General features: G+C 41.2%; 1 protein-coding gene across 8 annotated transcripts in view; it reads left to right on the top strand.

The window, feature by feature from the left end:
- Positions 1-10,610, top strand: part of BLVRA (biliverdin reductase A) — a 38,642-nt gene extending 28,032 nt beyond the window's left edge. For all 8 annotated transcript variants that reach the window (XM_027655895.1, XM_027655893.1, XM_027655889.1 and 5 more), the window contains exons 5-7: positions 1,260-1,367; positions 2,100-2,271; positions 7,312-10,610. In XM_027655895.1, the coding sequence (XP_027511696.1) occupies positions 1,260-1,367; positions 2,100-2,271; positions 7,312-7,585 (554 nt within the window). In that variant the 3' untranslated portion in view covers positions 7,586-10,610. The remainder of the gene's footprint in view (positions 1-1,259; positions 1,368-2,099; positions 2,272-7,311) is intronic.
- Positions 10,611-13,764: the final 3,154 nt, after the last annotated feature.

Here is a 13,764-nt window from a genome sequence, read left to right as displayed (position 1 = left end):
GGTGTCTCCAGCCTACTATAAGTCATCACATTCAAGAGAGTATTCCTGTCTCAGAAATGTGTGAATCTAGGATTTAAGACATGTGCCAGTAAGGAAACAAACACACAAATGTCAGTGCTAAGAGTAAGTTATGTTTGCCCTCACAAAAACATGCTCTCTGTTTGTGACACTGAGAGTGCAGTTAAAGAAGAAAACTTCTGTCACAGTGATAGTAAAGCACTTGGTGAGTGCAGCCATTAGACTTGAGCACTTCCCTGTCCTCTCTCTCCCTTGAAATGGAACTGTAAACAGCTCCCTTAGCTTCTAGCATTTGTGATGTGCTGGTCACATACAGCTGCTCATGCTATTGTGGGGCAGCAAGGCATCCCTGTCTGAAAGACAATTTATCTCTAAGTAAAATCTTTTTATTTCTGGGAAGTGTGTAGTACCATCCCTTTGGTGACAAGGGTCAGAAGCTGGCAGTTCAGTTGAGGCCAGTGGGGATGAATGGGGCTGCCAGGGAAAGAGCAGTCCTGGGTATACCACTGCTTCTTAAAAATTTCCTTTGTGACTTTTATCCTGAAACACCAGAGGTATAGGATTTCTGCTACGCCACTTACTGTCTTGTTGCTCACCAAATGGTTTCCCATTGAGCAGAATTTATGCATCTTCTCTTGAAGCAGCAGCAGTTACTGTCAACAGCCTAAACTGACTCTCCTGGAAATCTTCCACAAAAACATATTGAATGAGGGCCACATTCAACTCGGATAACCTCTATTCCAAAGCAACTCAATTAATTGCAATGGAGGGAGGTACTCCTTAACATATTGTTCCAATCTGGGTCTGAGCATTATACTATTTTTTCCCTTCCCTTTTTCTTTCCTACTACCCTGGGAGGAAAAAGGCAGAACAAGGAAATGTGAGGAAAAAGAGGCCAAGAATTAATCCATCCGTTACTCTGAAGACTCATGTGTCAGCCTTAGTTGGGTATTGAGTTTCATTACAGAGTTTCTGTTAAACATAAACTACTGTTTCCGTAGTCTTTATATTTGTTGTCTACCGAAAATCCTTAACCCAGATTGATGCCTCAGCACAGGGCGCATGTTTGGTTTTCTTTCTGACATCACTTTGCCAGCCATACATGAGAATATTTCTAAGTGAGTTCCCACTGGTGGTTGGTGAAGTCTTCACTGTGTAGACATGCCTTTGATTCACACAGAAAGCTTTTATTTAATCTGTCCTGATTTTTGGCTTGTTTTTTGTTTTTTTTTTACTGGCAGATAAAGTGCTTCATGTGGAGCACATTGAACTTCTTACTGAAGAGTACAAGCAGCTGAAAAAAGAAGTGGCTGGGAAAGACCTGGTGAAGGGAACGCTGCATTTCACAGGTCAGTAGCTCTGAGGAAATCAAAGTACATCTGGACTTGTGTGCCGGCTCCACAGGGATGCCAGTCCTTCCAGGCTTCATTCAGTCCTTTTACACATGAGTCTGTCTATAAACTGAGTAGGGACACAGGTTTTGGTTCTGGATATTTCCATGAAACAATGGAACTGTCTGGAAAGCAGCTTTGCCTTAACAGTTGTGTTCTAAGGACTGTTGCTTTGCTACTTTCTTTCTGCTATCTGGTGAGGGGTGCAAGCCCATGCCTTGGTGTATGGAGGAGAGAGCACTCCTTCAGACCTTCTTGTACCCTGGTGTGAGTGACAAATTTCTCATTCATATTGGCCTTGAAGAGGAGGTTGAGTGCTGAGGAAGCATTCCAATTTCTATGGGGGACCTTTAGTCTTCAATACTGATGTTTGGCCACAGAAGACCTTGAAGAGATTTTTTTTATCTGTTTTTTTTCCTCCCTGCTTTATACCCTTGTTGAATCCTCCTGTCCTCAGCATGTCCCGAAGGGTTTGTTGTATATGTACTTTGTGCAGCCTTCTCTGCCACAGGTCACCAACTTGTCCGTTTCAAGGCTGTGTTTGTTGACTTTCCTACTCAGTCCATCCACTCGTGACCTTTCTACAGTCAGATCTCTAAGTCTACAACTCTGCAGTTTCTTCATCCTTTCCTATGCAGAAGGCATTATTCTTTTTCATATTTCTCAAGAGTTTTTATTATGTTGCACCAGGTAGTGTCCTTGATGAAAACAAATCAGGATTCCCAGCTTTCAGTGGAATTGCCCGGCTGACTTGGCTGATTGACCTCTTTGGAGACCTCACTGTTACCTCTGCCACCAGAGAAAAACAGAAGGATAAGAATTATTCCAGAATGACTGTTCACTTCCAGACGGCAAATAAGAAGTGAGTAATGGCTGTGGCAGCAGGTGAGCCAGGCTCCTCATTGTCTGCAGGAATTCTGCATCCTCTCTTCCTCTTGAGGAAACAGTGGTTGGATGCTGACATGAAAGTGTACAAGAGAAAACTCTTTTGATGATGCATTTTATAGTATTGAGTTTGATCTCCTTTTTACCATATGATAACAATATCTTTTCTTTCAAATAGGATATTTTTAATGGCCTTGCTATAAAATAACATATTTTAAAATATTTTATGACTATGAAGTAGGTCATCAGTGTTTCATACTGTGGATTGAGTACTCAGCTTGGTCCAAAGTCTGGTAAAAACTCTCAGGTTTGGTTATTCTGGACCATCTGTACAGAGATTATGTCCTTTCTGATAGGCTGAAGTTACTGATGATGACAGATTAATGTGTGCTATAGATGCAACTTGAGAATTATCTGATGTGAAAAGGTACAGAGAAGTTACCCAAGCTTTGCGTGTTTCCTGGGAGGTAGAAAGAGTGATGGAACAATTTGTTCCTTTCTTTTTACTCCTATTTTCTTAGTTTTCTATATAGGATGCTCTGCCTTTGAGATAGATGACCCCTTATAGGCATATGACAAGAAATATATTGAAAAGACTGGAGAGGAGGGGAAAATAAGACCCCATGGGAAAATATTCTGGCCTATGTTCATTTGTAACATAATAGCCCTTTTTTTGTTGCATACATCTTGCTAGAACTCTTAAAAAAACCCAAAGCCAACACAGAATTTTAGGAAACTGTTTAGGTAAAGTAATAACCTGAAGGACTAGTATTTGGGGAGGGAATAATCAGGGCTCCTTTGAACTGTTAGTTTCACCACAGGTCTATTTAAGCATTTTATCAGCCACTCCTACAAAGCCCACTGGTGTTTATCTTGGGATTGACATCTTGTTTTAGCAATTTTGCTCTCTCTTTAAATAAAACATCCTTTCCAATTCCTTTTAAAATGTGGTTGTGAGAGGACAGAACTCTGTATACAAGCTCTGTTTACCCTCTTAGCAGTTTGCTAGTAACACAAGTAGCTGTAAAGATCTTGATAGAGTGAGATTTTGAACTAATTCCAGCAGGTGGAACTAGCGGGTGGTTTAAACATTTCCCTTGCTGTCCTGTCTCCTGGGTAGTCCTTAGCTGCTATATATGAGATTTGCTGGATACAGAACTGCTTCTGTTTTACTGGGTTTTTTTTCCTGCTCCACACCACTAACCAATACCTGCTTTTCTTAGCCCTTGGATGGATCAGTAAGTGTTTTGTCACCATGAGTGTTTTAATGACTTTGGAGACAGTCAGTTTTATGCCTCTGGGATAATTTATGCCAGTTGGAAAGTTACATAGTGTTCCTGTATTCTGTTCAGTGCTGAGGCCATATTTCCTGCTGACCTTCCCCTGTTGACGTCAATGGAGTTACTGCAGCAGAGAATTTGGCCCGCTCTCTGTCAAGTGAGGTTATGGCCCAGCAGCAATGGTGATGGTGTTACAGCTCTAATTTGCCCAATCTTCATTTTACTGAAGGATGGGAAAGGTCTACCCCTTTCCTGAGAGCTATCCCATACTTTTTTGAAAGACATGAATGCACTATCTTGAGAAAACAGATTAATTCATCCTATTTTCTGCCTTGGAAAATACAGCAGGTGCAGAGTACAGGAGCCTGTATTCTGCTTGTTAAGCAGGGATTTGTGCAAAGGGTATAGCCTGTCTCTGCTGCACAGCCCACCCTGGCTGCTTGTCTGTCTCTGGGTGAATTTTGGAGGTGTGTGTTAATGCCTGGCACCCAGCTATTTGAGAGATGACCTCTGCCTCTGTTGTGTTTCCAAGAAGGCTGAGCTAACAGCCTCTCTGTGATAAAACATTGAGCAATCATGGAAAAGCCAAACCTCTACTGACAGCGCGTCTGGTTTGGGACTGCAGTTCCTGTCCAAGGATTACAGAGCTTGGATTCAGTAAATGTCACAAATCAATTTTTAGTGCAAGCTGGAGAGATAATGATTTGGACAACATCTCTTTTGATGTTAACCAGGGGTAGGGTCCAATTGTCTAATTCCCATCCAAGCTGAGGGAGACCCTCATTGACTGCATGACAAATAAAAAATATTGGCATTTTCAAAGAGTGAAAAGGAAAATTTTTAAAAGAAATTGAAGACATTTTCTGAACACATATTCTGACAGTAAACATTTGAAATTATGTTTTTATGGACATCTAAGCTTACAGAGTCTAATAAGATAGCTTCAAATTGAACTTTCATTGAAAATCATGTAATACATGCTTTCTGCAGAAGTTGCTGCATAAAATATTAAGCTGAGTGTACCCAGAATTCTTTCAAGCATGAAGCCAGCTTAATTCTTCTGGAGATACAAAGAATGCTTGCTTCATTTTGGTTTATTGAGCTAATGCAGTCCAGCAAGGGCCACTCATTATTTGAGGAACCAGGGAATCAGAAAAGCAGAAAGTCTCTTCCTATCTCTGAATAAAATGTAGCTAGGATATCTCTGCCAGTTTGCAATCTGGAAAGACAGAAAGTCAGGGTGGTTTCTTCTCTGCAGACTGCTTTGCAAAAAGTCGGTATAAAAGTGGTTTGTTAATGCTTGGTAAATTTTCTTTGTCTTCTTCTTCTTTAAATATCTAACATATTTAATGTGGCCTTATTCAGCTATCAAAAATGTTGGATTTGTTGCTTCTAAGTAACACTTCTAACACTTCTAAATAACTAAATACATCTGTAGCCAGACAATACTTTAATACAAAACTTTAATGAAAGTGGGTAAATTGTCTATGAAAAAAGCAGCAGCCCTTCACAGTTTTCTGACATAAAATATAAGCCTGTTTCTTAAGCTACAAAATTGGTTAAATAATGTGTGGACTTACAATACACTTATTTTTATAGCAAAATAAGAGACTAATTTTAGAGTAGAAGTTGTTGTCAATTAAAAAGAATATGTTTTGATTACCAATCAAGTAACATCAAGCTCTCTTTGGGAAGATGACTATAATTCCAATTGCAGAAGAAGATAAATCTATTAGTAAACCCAGCATTTTCCTGCTCACTGATCTAAATCAGTCATTCTAATAATTTTGATTAAATTCTGCCTGCTCTGCATGATTGTGCTTCTGGTTCAGTGGCTTACCCAAGCTAGAGCAGAAGGCGTACACTTGAGCCTGATCACTGATGTGCATCTGCTCTAGATCATCCCAGGGAGGTGACTCTGCATTGACAGGGCCTGTTTTGGATCATATTGTGAACTCCTTGCTATTACATGATGGAGATCTTTACCTGTACCTGCCCAGTGGTTTCTTCATATCTGCCTACCTGAGCTAAAGCAGCTTTGAATAACAGTGACCTGAACCCTCTGTGGCTGTTTGCTATCATAGGAATATAAAACCAGCTCTGTCAAGTCAGAGCAAAGCCTTGCTTGCTCAGCAGCCTCTGACCCAGATCAACAGCCTTTACCTCAGGGAAGGAGGATGAGAACACAGAAAACACTGAGTGATATGGCCCTCAAGCACCCTTCTGGCTTGCAGCGACATGTAGCCTTGAGACTTCCTAAAACCCGTGGTGTCTCTGCATTTATTAGTCCTCTGAGGATTTTTTTGGTGTGTTCTTGCAGGCTGTGATTTAGGTATTTCCCCCCCCTCCAGTTATTTTATTCTGTTCAGGCAGATTCTTCTGGCCATGCTTGATTTTTAGAGGGGGTGTGGTGTGGCAGTACAGATGAGCAAAGAATAGTTGATACAATGATGTAAATATAGAAAATGAATCCTAAAGTATAAAAGATGAGAAGTGCAGAATCATTAAGCTGAGTGCTCTGCAGAATGCATTTAGGGTAGATTGACAAGGACTTTCCTTCCAGATCTAATGATACCGAAGATTTAATGGGCAGTACTTGGAAACAGAATTTTTTCTTCCAGGCTATTGATGCCTTCATAATTTGTGAATGGCAGACTAAAGTGGGATATAAAGGACTGTGGAAGGGCCATCAATAACCAAGTAAGAAAAATAATGTGCATCCTCTAAACAGAGGCAGTAGTGAGTGCTGATGAATGAGCTGCAGAAGGGTAATGGCATGGTTCAGGCAGTTGAGAAAGAGCAGGAAGGGAGGACTGTGACTGTCGCTAGTGTTGAGGACCATTCCTCAAAGCCTCTGCAAGCACTTGCAGTGTTGCTTCAGGGAGTCTGAGTACCCTGAAGTGATGCAGCATGTCCCATGGCTCCTCTTTCCTCAGCCAATATGGGAAGCTGGGGGGGAAAGGGCAAGCTATGCAGGTCAATAGCCAATACCACCAGCGCTTGGTTTAGAGACTGTGGCTATCAAGTTGGCATAAGACAGGACTCTACTCTGATGAAGAAAGATCAGCCTGAGAACTGAAATAGGAAAAATTGTCATTTTCTGGTATAATTTTTAGGATCAGCTCAGTGGTCCCAGTGTAGAGAAAGAAACATATTTTCAAAGTTCAGAGAGTATGGACACTTGTGTCTGTGTGAGTGAACTTGCCACCTGTCCAGCTTATCCCAAAGGGGTGAGGTTCAGCTCACTCTGTGGCACTTGGATCATCATTATGTACCTGATCGACCTGAATTTATTCTTGCTAGAGGAATGACTAGATATTGAGGGGCTTGTGGGATTAGCTGTTATTGAATCATGTACAAAATATTTGAATGTTTCGCTGCACTTTTCATCCAAGTCCACAAACAAACAGATTAAACTTCCCTTTTCCCTGTGAGCTGGCTAGACATTACTGGCTTCACTTTGTGCATGGCAAAAACAAAGCTGGAGAGAGCTTAGATGGTGTGCTAAAAGTCATGGAGTGAAGAAATGGCAGAGTTAAGACTCTTAGTTGCTGTTGAGCTCTGTAACCACAAGGCGCATTTTTTCAGAACATGTTGCCTGAATATGCGATGACTGATATTTAAAAATGGTGCATTTATTAGAGCACTTTCTGTAAATGTTGAGGAAAAAAGCACATAAATTAGAGCTGTTGATTCCATTTCTTAATAAATACTCTTCCTCTGTTCCTTCACACTAGACCTCTGACTTGGATTGAAGAAAGGGGACCAGGGATGAGACGTGAAAAGAAAATCAACTTCTGTTTCACAAGTGGTTGCCTGGAGAACTTCCCTGAAGCCCCAAGGTCTTCAGTGGGACTTTTCATGCAGGATCAGAACCTCTTTGCCAAAAAACTGCTGGGCCAGGTATCCAAGGAAGAGCTGGCTGCTGAGAAATGGAGAATTTTGCGGTGCCTTGACCTTGCTGAGGTGATCCAACAGTACTGTGAAGAGCCAGAGAAAATCTATTCCTGAGACTGCTCTTAGGGAAGGAAGAACACGGCAGACAGAAAAGCTGTAGGGCTAGAACTCACTGTTGCCATCAAGCAGTTGCTATTTCTGTTTCATTACCTTCTTTTTGACTACTTGTGATTCCTAGACTCTCTGGGTGGTCTGGAGAGCCTGGGCTATACCGTGTGCCTTCTGGTTTGCACCCGAACAAAGCAGCATTCACCTACACCGATGCATTGCTGTCCTTTCAGGTAGATAGGAACCTAGCAACAACAAGCTTTCTTGTGATTCAGTTGGAAATATCCCTGAGAGCAGATCCTAGAGAACTGTAAATACTATATATAATTTTCTCTTCTAAGATGTGTTCCCCCACTCCAGATATGTCTGAAAATGAGATATGTCTTGGTAGTATTCATGTACTATTTTCTAGAAAAAAGTATTAGCTACAATGAAGTTCTTGTTGAGTTTTCCACCTCTTTACTTGATATGCAGAACTTGTGCCACCACAGTTCTGACCTTTTCTTCCAGATGCCCTGAATTGTTCTGTGTGTTTGCTCTAATTAGTTGTTGTGCCTGTTAGGTTTGGGGGTGTTTTTTGTGTGTGGTTTCATTTTTTGGGGAGGTGGGTAGTTTTCACACTGGAAGTCATCTACCTTCAAATAGAATCCTTATTCGTATCAAATCAGAATAGGAGAAAAATCTTGTCTCTTGATAGTTGCCGTGTTAGTTCACTCAATTTCTCCAGTGTCCTGTGCCAACACAGAAATCTTTTCCCAGCAGAGATTAGGTACATACATTAAACTAATGAATTGCCTGCTTGCTTTCTACTGAATATAAATATTTTTCTTCTGTTGTACTGGAAGCAGCATATTATTGTGCCTGATTTGTGTTCTGTATCTAATTTAGCATGTGAATGGGTAACGGTGAAAAATAATAAATATCCTGCCTTTAAGAAAAAAAGTAACTAATGTGCTCCTGGAAACAGGGAAATTCATTAGAAATAGTGATAAATTTAGAATAGAACTGTAGAAAATGGAGCAATTTGCAAATATAGCCAGACAGTTATGTCATGGTTCAACCCCAGCTGGCAGCTAAGCACCATGCAGCTGCTTGCTCAGTGAGATGGGGAAGAGAATCAGAAAGGTAATAGTGAGAAAAAAAAAGGTGTGTTGAGATAATGACAGTTTACCAGACAAAGCAAAAGCCACATGTGCTAGCAAAGTGAAACAGGGAATTAATTCACCACTTGCCGTGGGCAGGCAGGTGTTCAGCCATCCCAAGGAAAGCTGGGCTCTATCGTGAACAGTGGCTACTTGGGAAAACAAATGCCCTCATTCTGAATATCCTCCCCTTCCTTCTTCTTCCTCAGCTTTATATGCTCAGCATGACACCCTATGGCATGGGATATGCCTTTGGTCATTTAGGGTCAACTGTCTTGGCTGCGTCCCCTCTCAAATTCTTGTGAACCTCCAGCCTACTTGCCGGTGGGAGGGGATGAGAAACAGAAGAGGTCTTGAGGCCATGCAAGCACAACTCAGCAATAACTAAAACATCCCTGTTTTATCAACACTGTTTCCAGCACAAATTCAAAACACAGGCCCATATTAGCTACTGTGACTCGATTTAACTCTACCCCAGCCAAAAACAGCACAGGTTATAGCATGTGACACTTGTGGGAATGCGTCTTTAGCATTTATACTGTAGTCACGGGATCACATATGAAAATATTATCACTTCCCTAAAGAAGCATTTTAGTTTTAGAAGCCTAAACACTGCACAAAACTATTAACAATTCCTCTGGTTGCCTTTTACTTTCTAATTCCAGCATCTCTTGGTGCTACATTAATATAGTAGCAAACTGCAGTCTGTGCAGTTATTCTTTCAAACCAGAAGCATTTTTTTTTCCACCTTATCACTTGGGCAATCTTTTAATAAGGGAACATATATGTTGTGAATGTATTATACATAATTACAGCCAGTCAATATTGATGGAAAAAAAGTCTTCCTTTGGATAAATTGTGTTCATTCAGAAGTTAGATACTGTTCAGTTAGCTGGAAACAAGGAAGGAAAGTCCATATATTTTCTTCCAAATCAGTCAGGTTTTAGGAACGACTGGAGTTTGATGTGTGAATGAATTCTGCATGTGGCATTTGTTTAAATCTACCCTATCTGTTAAAATCAGTGAGAACCCTCCTATTACCTTCAATGGATTGAAACCCATGTGGGTTGGCAGCAGATTTGTGCAGGCAGATCCTGTGGTTGTCCACCCAAATGGACACCCTACTGAGCATTCACAGGGACTTCTGTGCCAATGTGATGGACATGGTGTGGGCAGATCTGATGCTGTATGAGGTGGAAAAGTGGGGTTTTGGCAAAATGCAGAAAGTCCATCAGGGATTAGAATGAAATTAGAATTTTCTCTGTGTGTCTGTCTCCTATGTATGACAGCCTGTGAAAGGTCCTGTTTCTTGATAAACTCCTCATCTGTGAATATGGGGTGAATGCCACTGGTTTACATGCTAATTCAAAATGGGTAGCTGTGGAGGGAAGGCAAAGGGAACAGAGATTCACACATCCCTAGGCATCAAAATTAGCCAACACATTTCCCTGGGCATGCTCTGCATTTGCTGGTGAGAGCATTAGTATTCTTCTAAGAAACAGGAAATAAATTCACAAGAGCTCTGTAGAGCAGCAGTATAACACTGTGCAGTGAATTGCCCTCTGGAGAAACTTGTTTCTGTAGAGAGTACCTGGGGAAATTAGTTGGCTAATTTGAGCTAGGGAAAGCAGATGCCTAGAGCTGGATATCTCACACTCTCCTCCATCCCCCTTCTATTAGTTAGGTAAGCTAACCTGCTTACCTACTACTGTCTGCCCTGCTCCTGGGAGCCTGCAGCTTTTAAATGGCTTTTCCTTCTGCACTGTGAATTTGCCAAGGTACTGTGATGGTTTGTATATGAGAGCTACTGGCTGCCCAGTTTCAAATGTATGTATGTATTGTTTAACCAGATTCCAAACTCACCAATAAAGTATTGGAACTCTTAATCATTCCTTTTAGTTCCCTTTTTCCTTCATTAGCAGTTCCCATTGCCTGTGCTGAAAGTGTCTCTGTCCCAACTGGTTCTTTTCCCCCCTTTCACTCCTCAAGGCCTGTGAAATCCTGCCAGTGACTACAGGCTGTGATAATATCCTAAAGCCCTCAGCTGCCTCCTTCTCCTGTTTCAAAGTTCTGAATACAGGTGTGGTAGGGTGTGAGACCTTACCTCAACTCACGAGCTCTCCCGCAAAATTCCTGCCCTTCCTATACCATCTGACACCTGCCCAAGAGTACTAGCAAGTCTAAATCTCACTGTACACTTCCAGTTTCCCATTCACAACAACCCAGTGTATTTGAGCAACGTTTTTGAATCTGCTAGGTAGAATCTAAAACAGGTATTGAAATGGGTTTTCTGGTGCTTTTAATAAACAGCTTTGTCATAGCAGAAATGACAGAGTTTTTTAGCTAGCATTTGGCATAACCTGAACCCAGACAGTTTTAGAGTTGCAGAGGTATGGAAAGGAAAGTAGAAGATGTGACATGGGCGGGTTAGTATATCACCCTCTTTGGAGGTGGCTGCTTTTATGCTCTTGCTGCTGGAAATGGGTGTGATTTTGGGATCAAGTGTTTATCCAAAAGCCTGTTTTGTGGGTCCTGGGAATGGGGACTTATTTACCTATGTGATTACTGAGGAGTATCAGGAATGGTATGGTAACATTGGAGGTGGGAAGAGGGGGAAAGCAAAGAGAACCAGGGGACACCTCAGGAGCTGATTGAGCTGGCATTATTTATGAGGAGGACGTCATTGGAACTGCCCCCAGAGCAGATCAAACAGACAAGGAAGGAGGAAGGCAAGGGTTGGCAGCTGTGCAGACCAGGGGTTTTCAAAATGTCTTACTGTATCAAAATGAGCTGTTTTGAAATGAGCTGTATATATGGCAGCTGAGTAAAACTGCAGGGCTGAGTTACAGAAAGTGTTTTGGGGATTGCAGGTCCTCCAGCAGCCTGTAGAGGGGTCAGGGTGGTAAGGACTGAACTGTACACCTATTTGCAGTTGTCATTCAAAATATTTGATTCCTTCAGGTTGGTGGTATGATCTAGAGCCTTGGACACCCTCACAGTTTGCTGATGAGTGATCCCCCAGAAGTGATCTTGGCTGGATGTTGGCTCCAGGGAGATTTGTAGTACTGTGTGCTGATGTATGTCATGCAGTAGCATTTACTGCTCCCCAAGGTATGTGATATGCTCTGTGTAATAGTAATAAAACACAACACCAGGAAGCTAAGGGTCTCCAGTAAAATAATAACTCCAGGCTTTTGACAGAGATAGCAAGATACTTGGTTAGCCTTAAATGCTGCAAGGTGGTATTTGTAGAGGCTGAATTAAATGAGGTTGCAGGACTCTGTTGAGAGACCCGTTAGAATTTTTGTTTAAAGAAGAAATGTAGCGGAGGTATTCTCAGTAGCAGACTTCAGGCCTAACCCAGAAGAACCAAGCCTTATAATGGGAAGACAGAAGATGTCCATGCAATACAATGTAGTTCAATACAAAATACTGGAGCCAGATCCAGTTCTTAACCACATTCTAAACCACAAGGGCTGGCTTGCAACGTAATTTCATCTGACCAGATGTGCCCTGATTCTCAGCAGATCTGGGTGGCCTGCATGGAGCACTGAGCTGAGTCATTAGGCCATGTATACATCCCCACAGCTCAGCCTGAAGTGCCCCTTTGGCTTCTGGCCTGGCAGCATTGATAGTAACTTTCTCCTGTTTACACTTACCTTTTGGGCATAAAAGGGAACCCAAACATAGCTTCCAACCTGTACCTTCTGATTTCTTCCTGACCAAACTTGTTAACACAGATAGCTTTTTTTCTCACCCTCAAACTAAACATAAAGCTCAGGAGTTACAGGGCTGCTGTGTGGTGATGCCCACAAAGGCTGCAGGGATCATTCTGGTGTAATAGGTAACAGAGCCCAGTGCTTGTCTTCCACATCTTGGCAATAAACACATCTTACTGTTACTATTTACCTGCACGCAGGTAAATAAGGAGGGAAACTTCAAAGCAATAATTTAAGTAAAAAAATACCACCATCAGAAGCTCTGAGTAGTAGCCTGGAGATATGCGTGCTAGAGCTTACAGCAGTAAATGTATCCTGACCTAATAAAAATCATTTAGTCTAGGTTACTGCTTCAAAAAACTTCTCTAAAACTTCGTACTTGGGGCATCCTAGATGATGCTTAATGTGAGCTAACTTTCTGATTTTACTACTGCTGTTAATGTTACAACCTGCCTACTAACATTCTTGTCTACCACACGTAGTGTGTTGTACCATCCTGCCTGACCTCCAAGGAGTTATTTATTTTCTCTGATAACAATTAACTTACAAAGAATGTGATAACATGTCTATAAAACAGCTAGATTACCTTAATGTAGTGAATAACTAATTCATTGAATTAGGGCTTTCTGATGTTTTGTGCATGGGTGTTATTCAAGTAGCAGATAAGTAAAAATAATTTTAAAATGCTAGGTTAAATATTAGCAGAAAGTCAAGAGACACTCAACAGAGGAATAATAATAATAATAACAATAATAATAATAATAATGTCAGAAATAATGTCCCTTTGTGAATAATCTGTCTCTGAGGAGTTCTAAAACAGCCCAAAAACAGATAGAATAAAGCTCTGTAGTAGTAGAAAGCAGAACCATTAGCTCTTATTTTTCTCTTACATAATTCAAATGTACTCTGCAATTCAAATACAGTTCTAATTCAAATAGTCTCTTCAAATGATTTGGGAAGGAGCACAGCAGTACAGTGTTTGGGTTTTTTATTTGATGTATTCGATACCAGGATTTACAGCTGGTGTCCCAAGCTGGGTAGAGAGCAGTATCCTCCTTCTTTCTTAGGGAACTGTTTATATCTGTATCTCTCTTTTTCTCCCCCACATCAAGGGCTCCTCCACCTCCACTGTACAATTCCCTTGTAAGTTGTCATCTCTCCTTTATTCTGGCCCTTATGATTAGCAGTACTTGTAGATAACATGGCTTTGCAAAGTCTCAGTGAGATTTTAAATTAATCAGTACACCTTTTCTCAGTTTCCTGTGATGTGAGATTTCATTTAATGAATTCTATTGCTGGTGGATTTTTTATTGAGTTCAATAGT

Source organism: Corapipo altera, unplaced genomic scaffold (assembly GCF_003945725.1).
Source record: "Corapipo altera isolate COAL_440 unplaced genomic scaffold, ASM394572v1 59, whole genome shotgun sequence".
Taxonomy (NCBI): domain Eukaryota; kingdom Metazoa; phylum Chordata; class Aves; order Passeriformes; family Pipridae; genus Corapipo; species Corapipo altera.
Note: the sequence above shows the minus strand (reverse complement) of the source record. Positions and strands in the feature narration are given on the sequence as shown.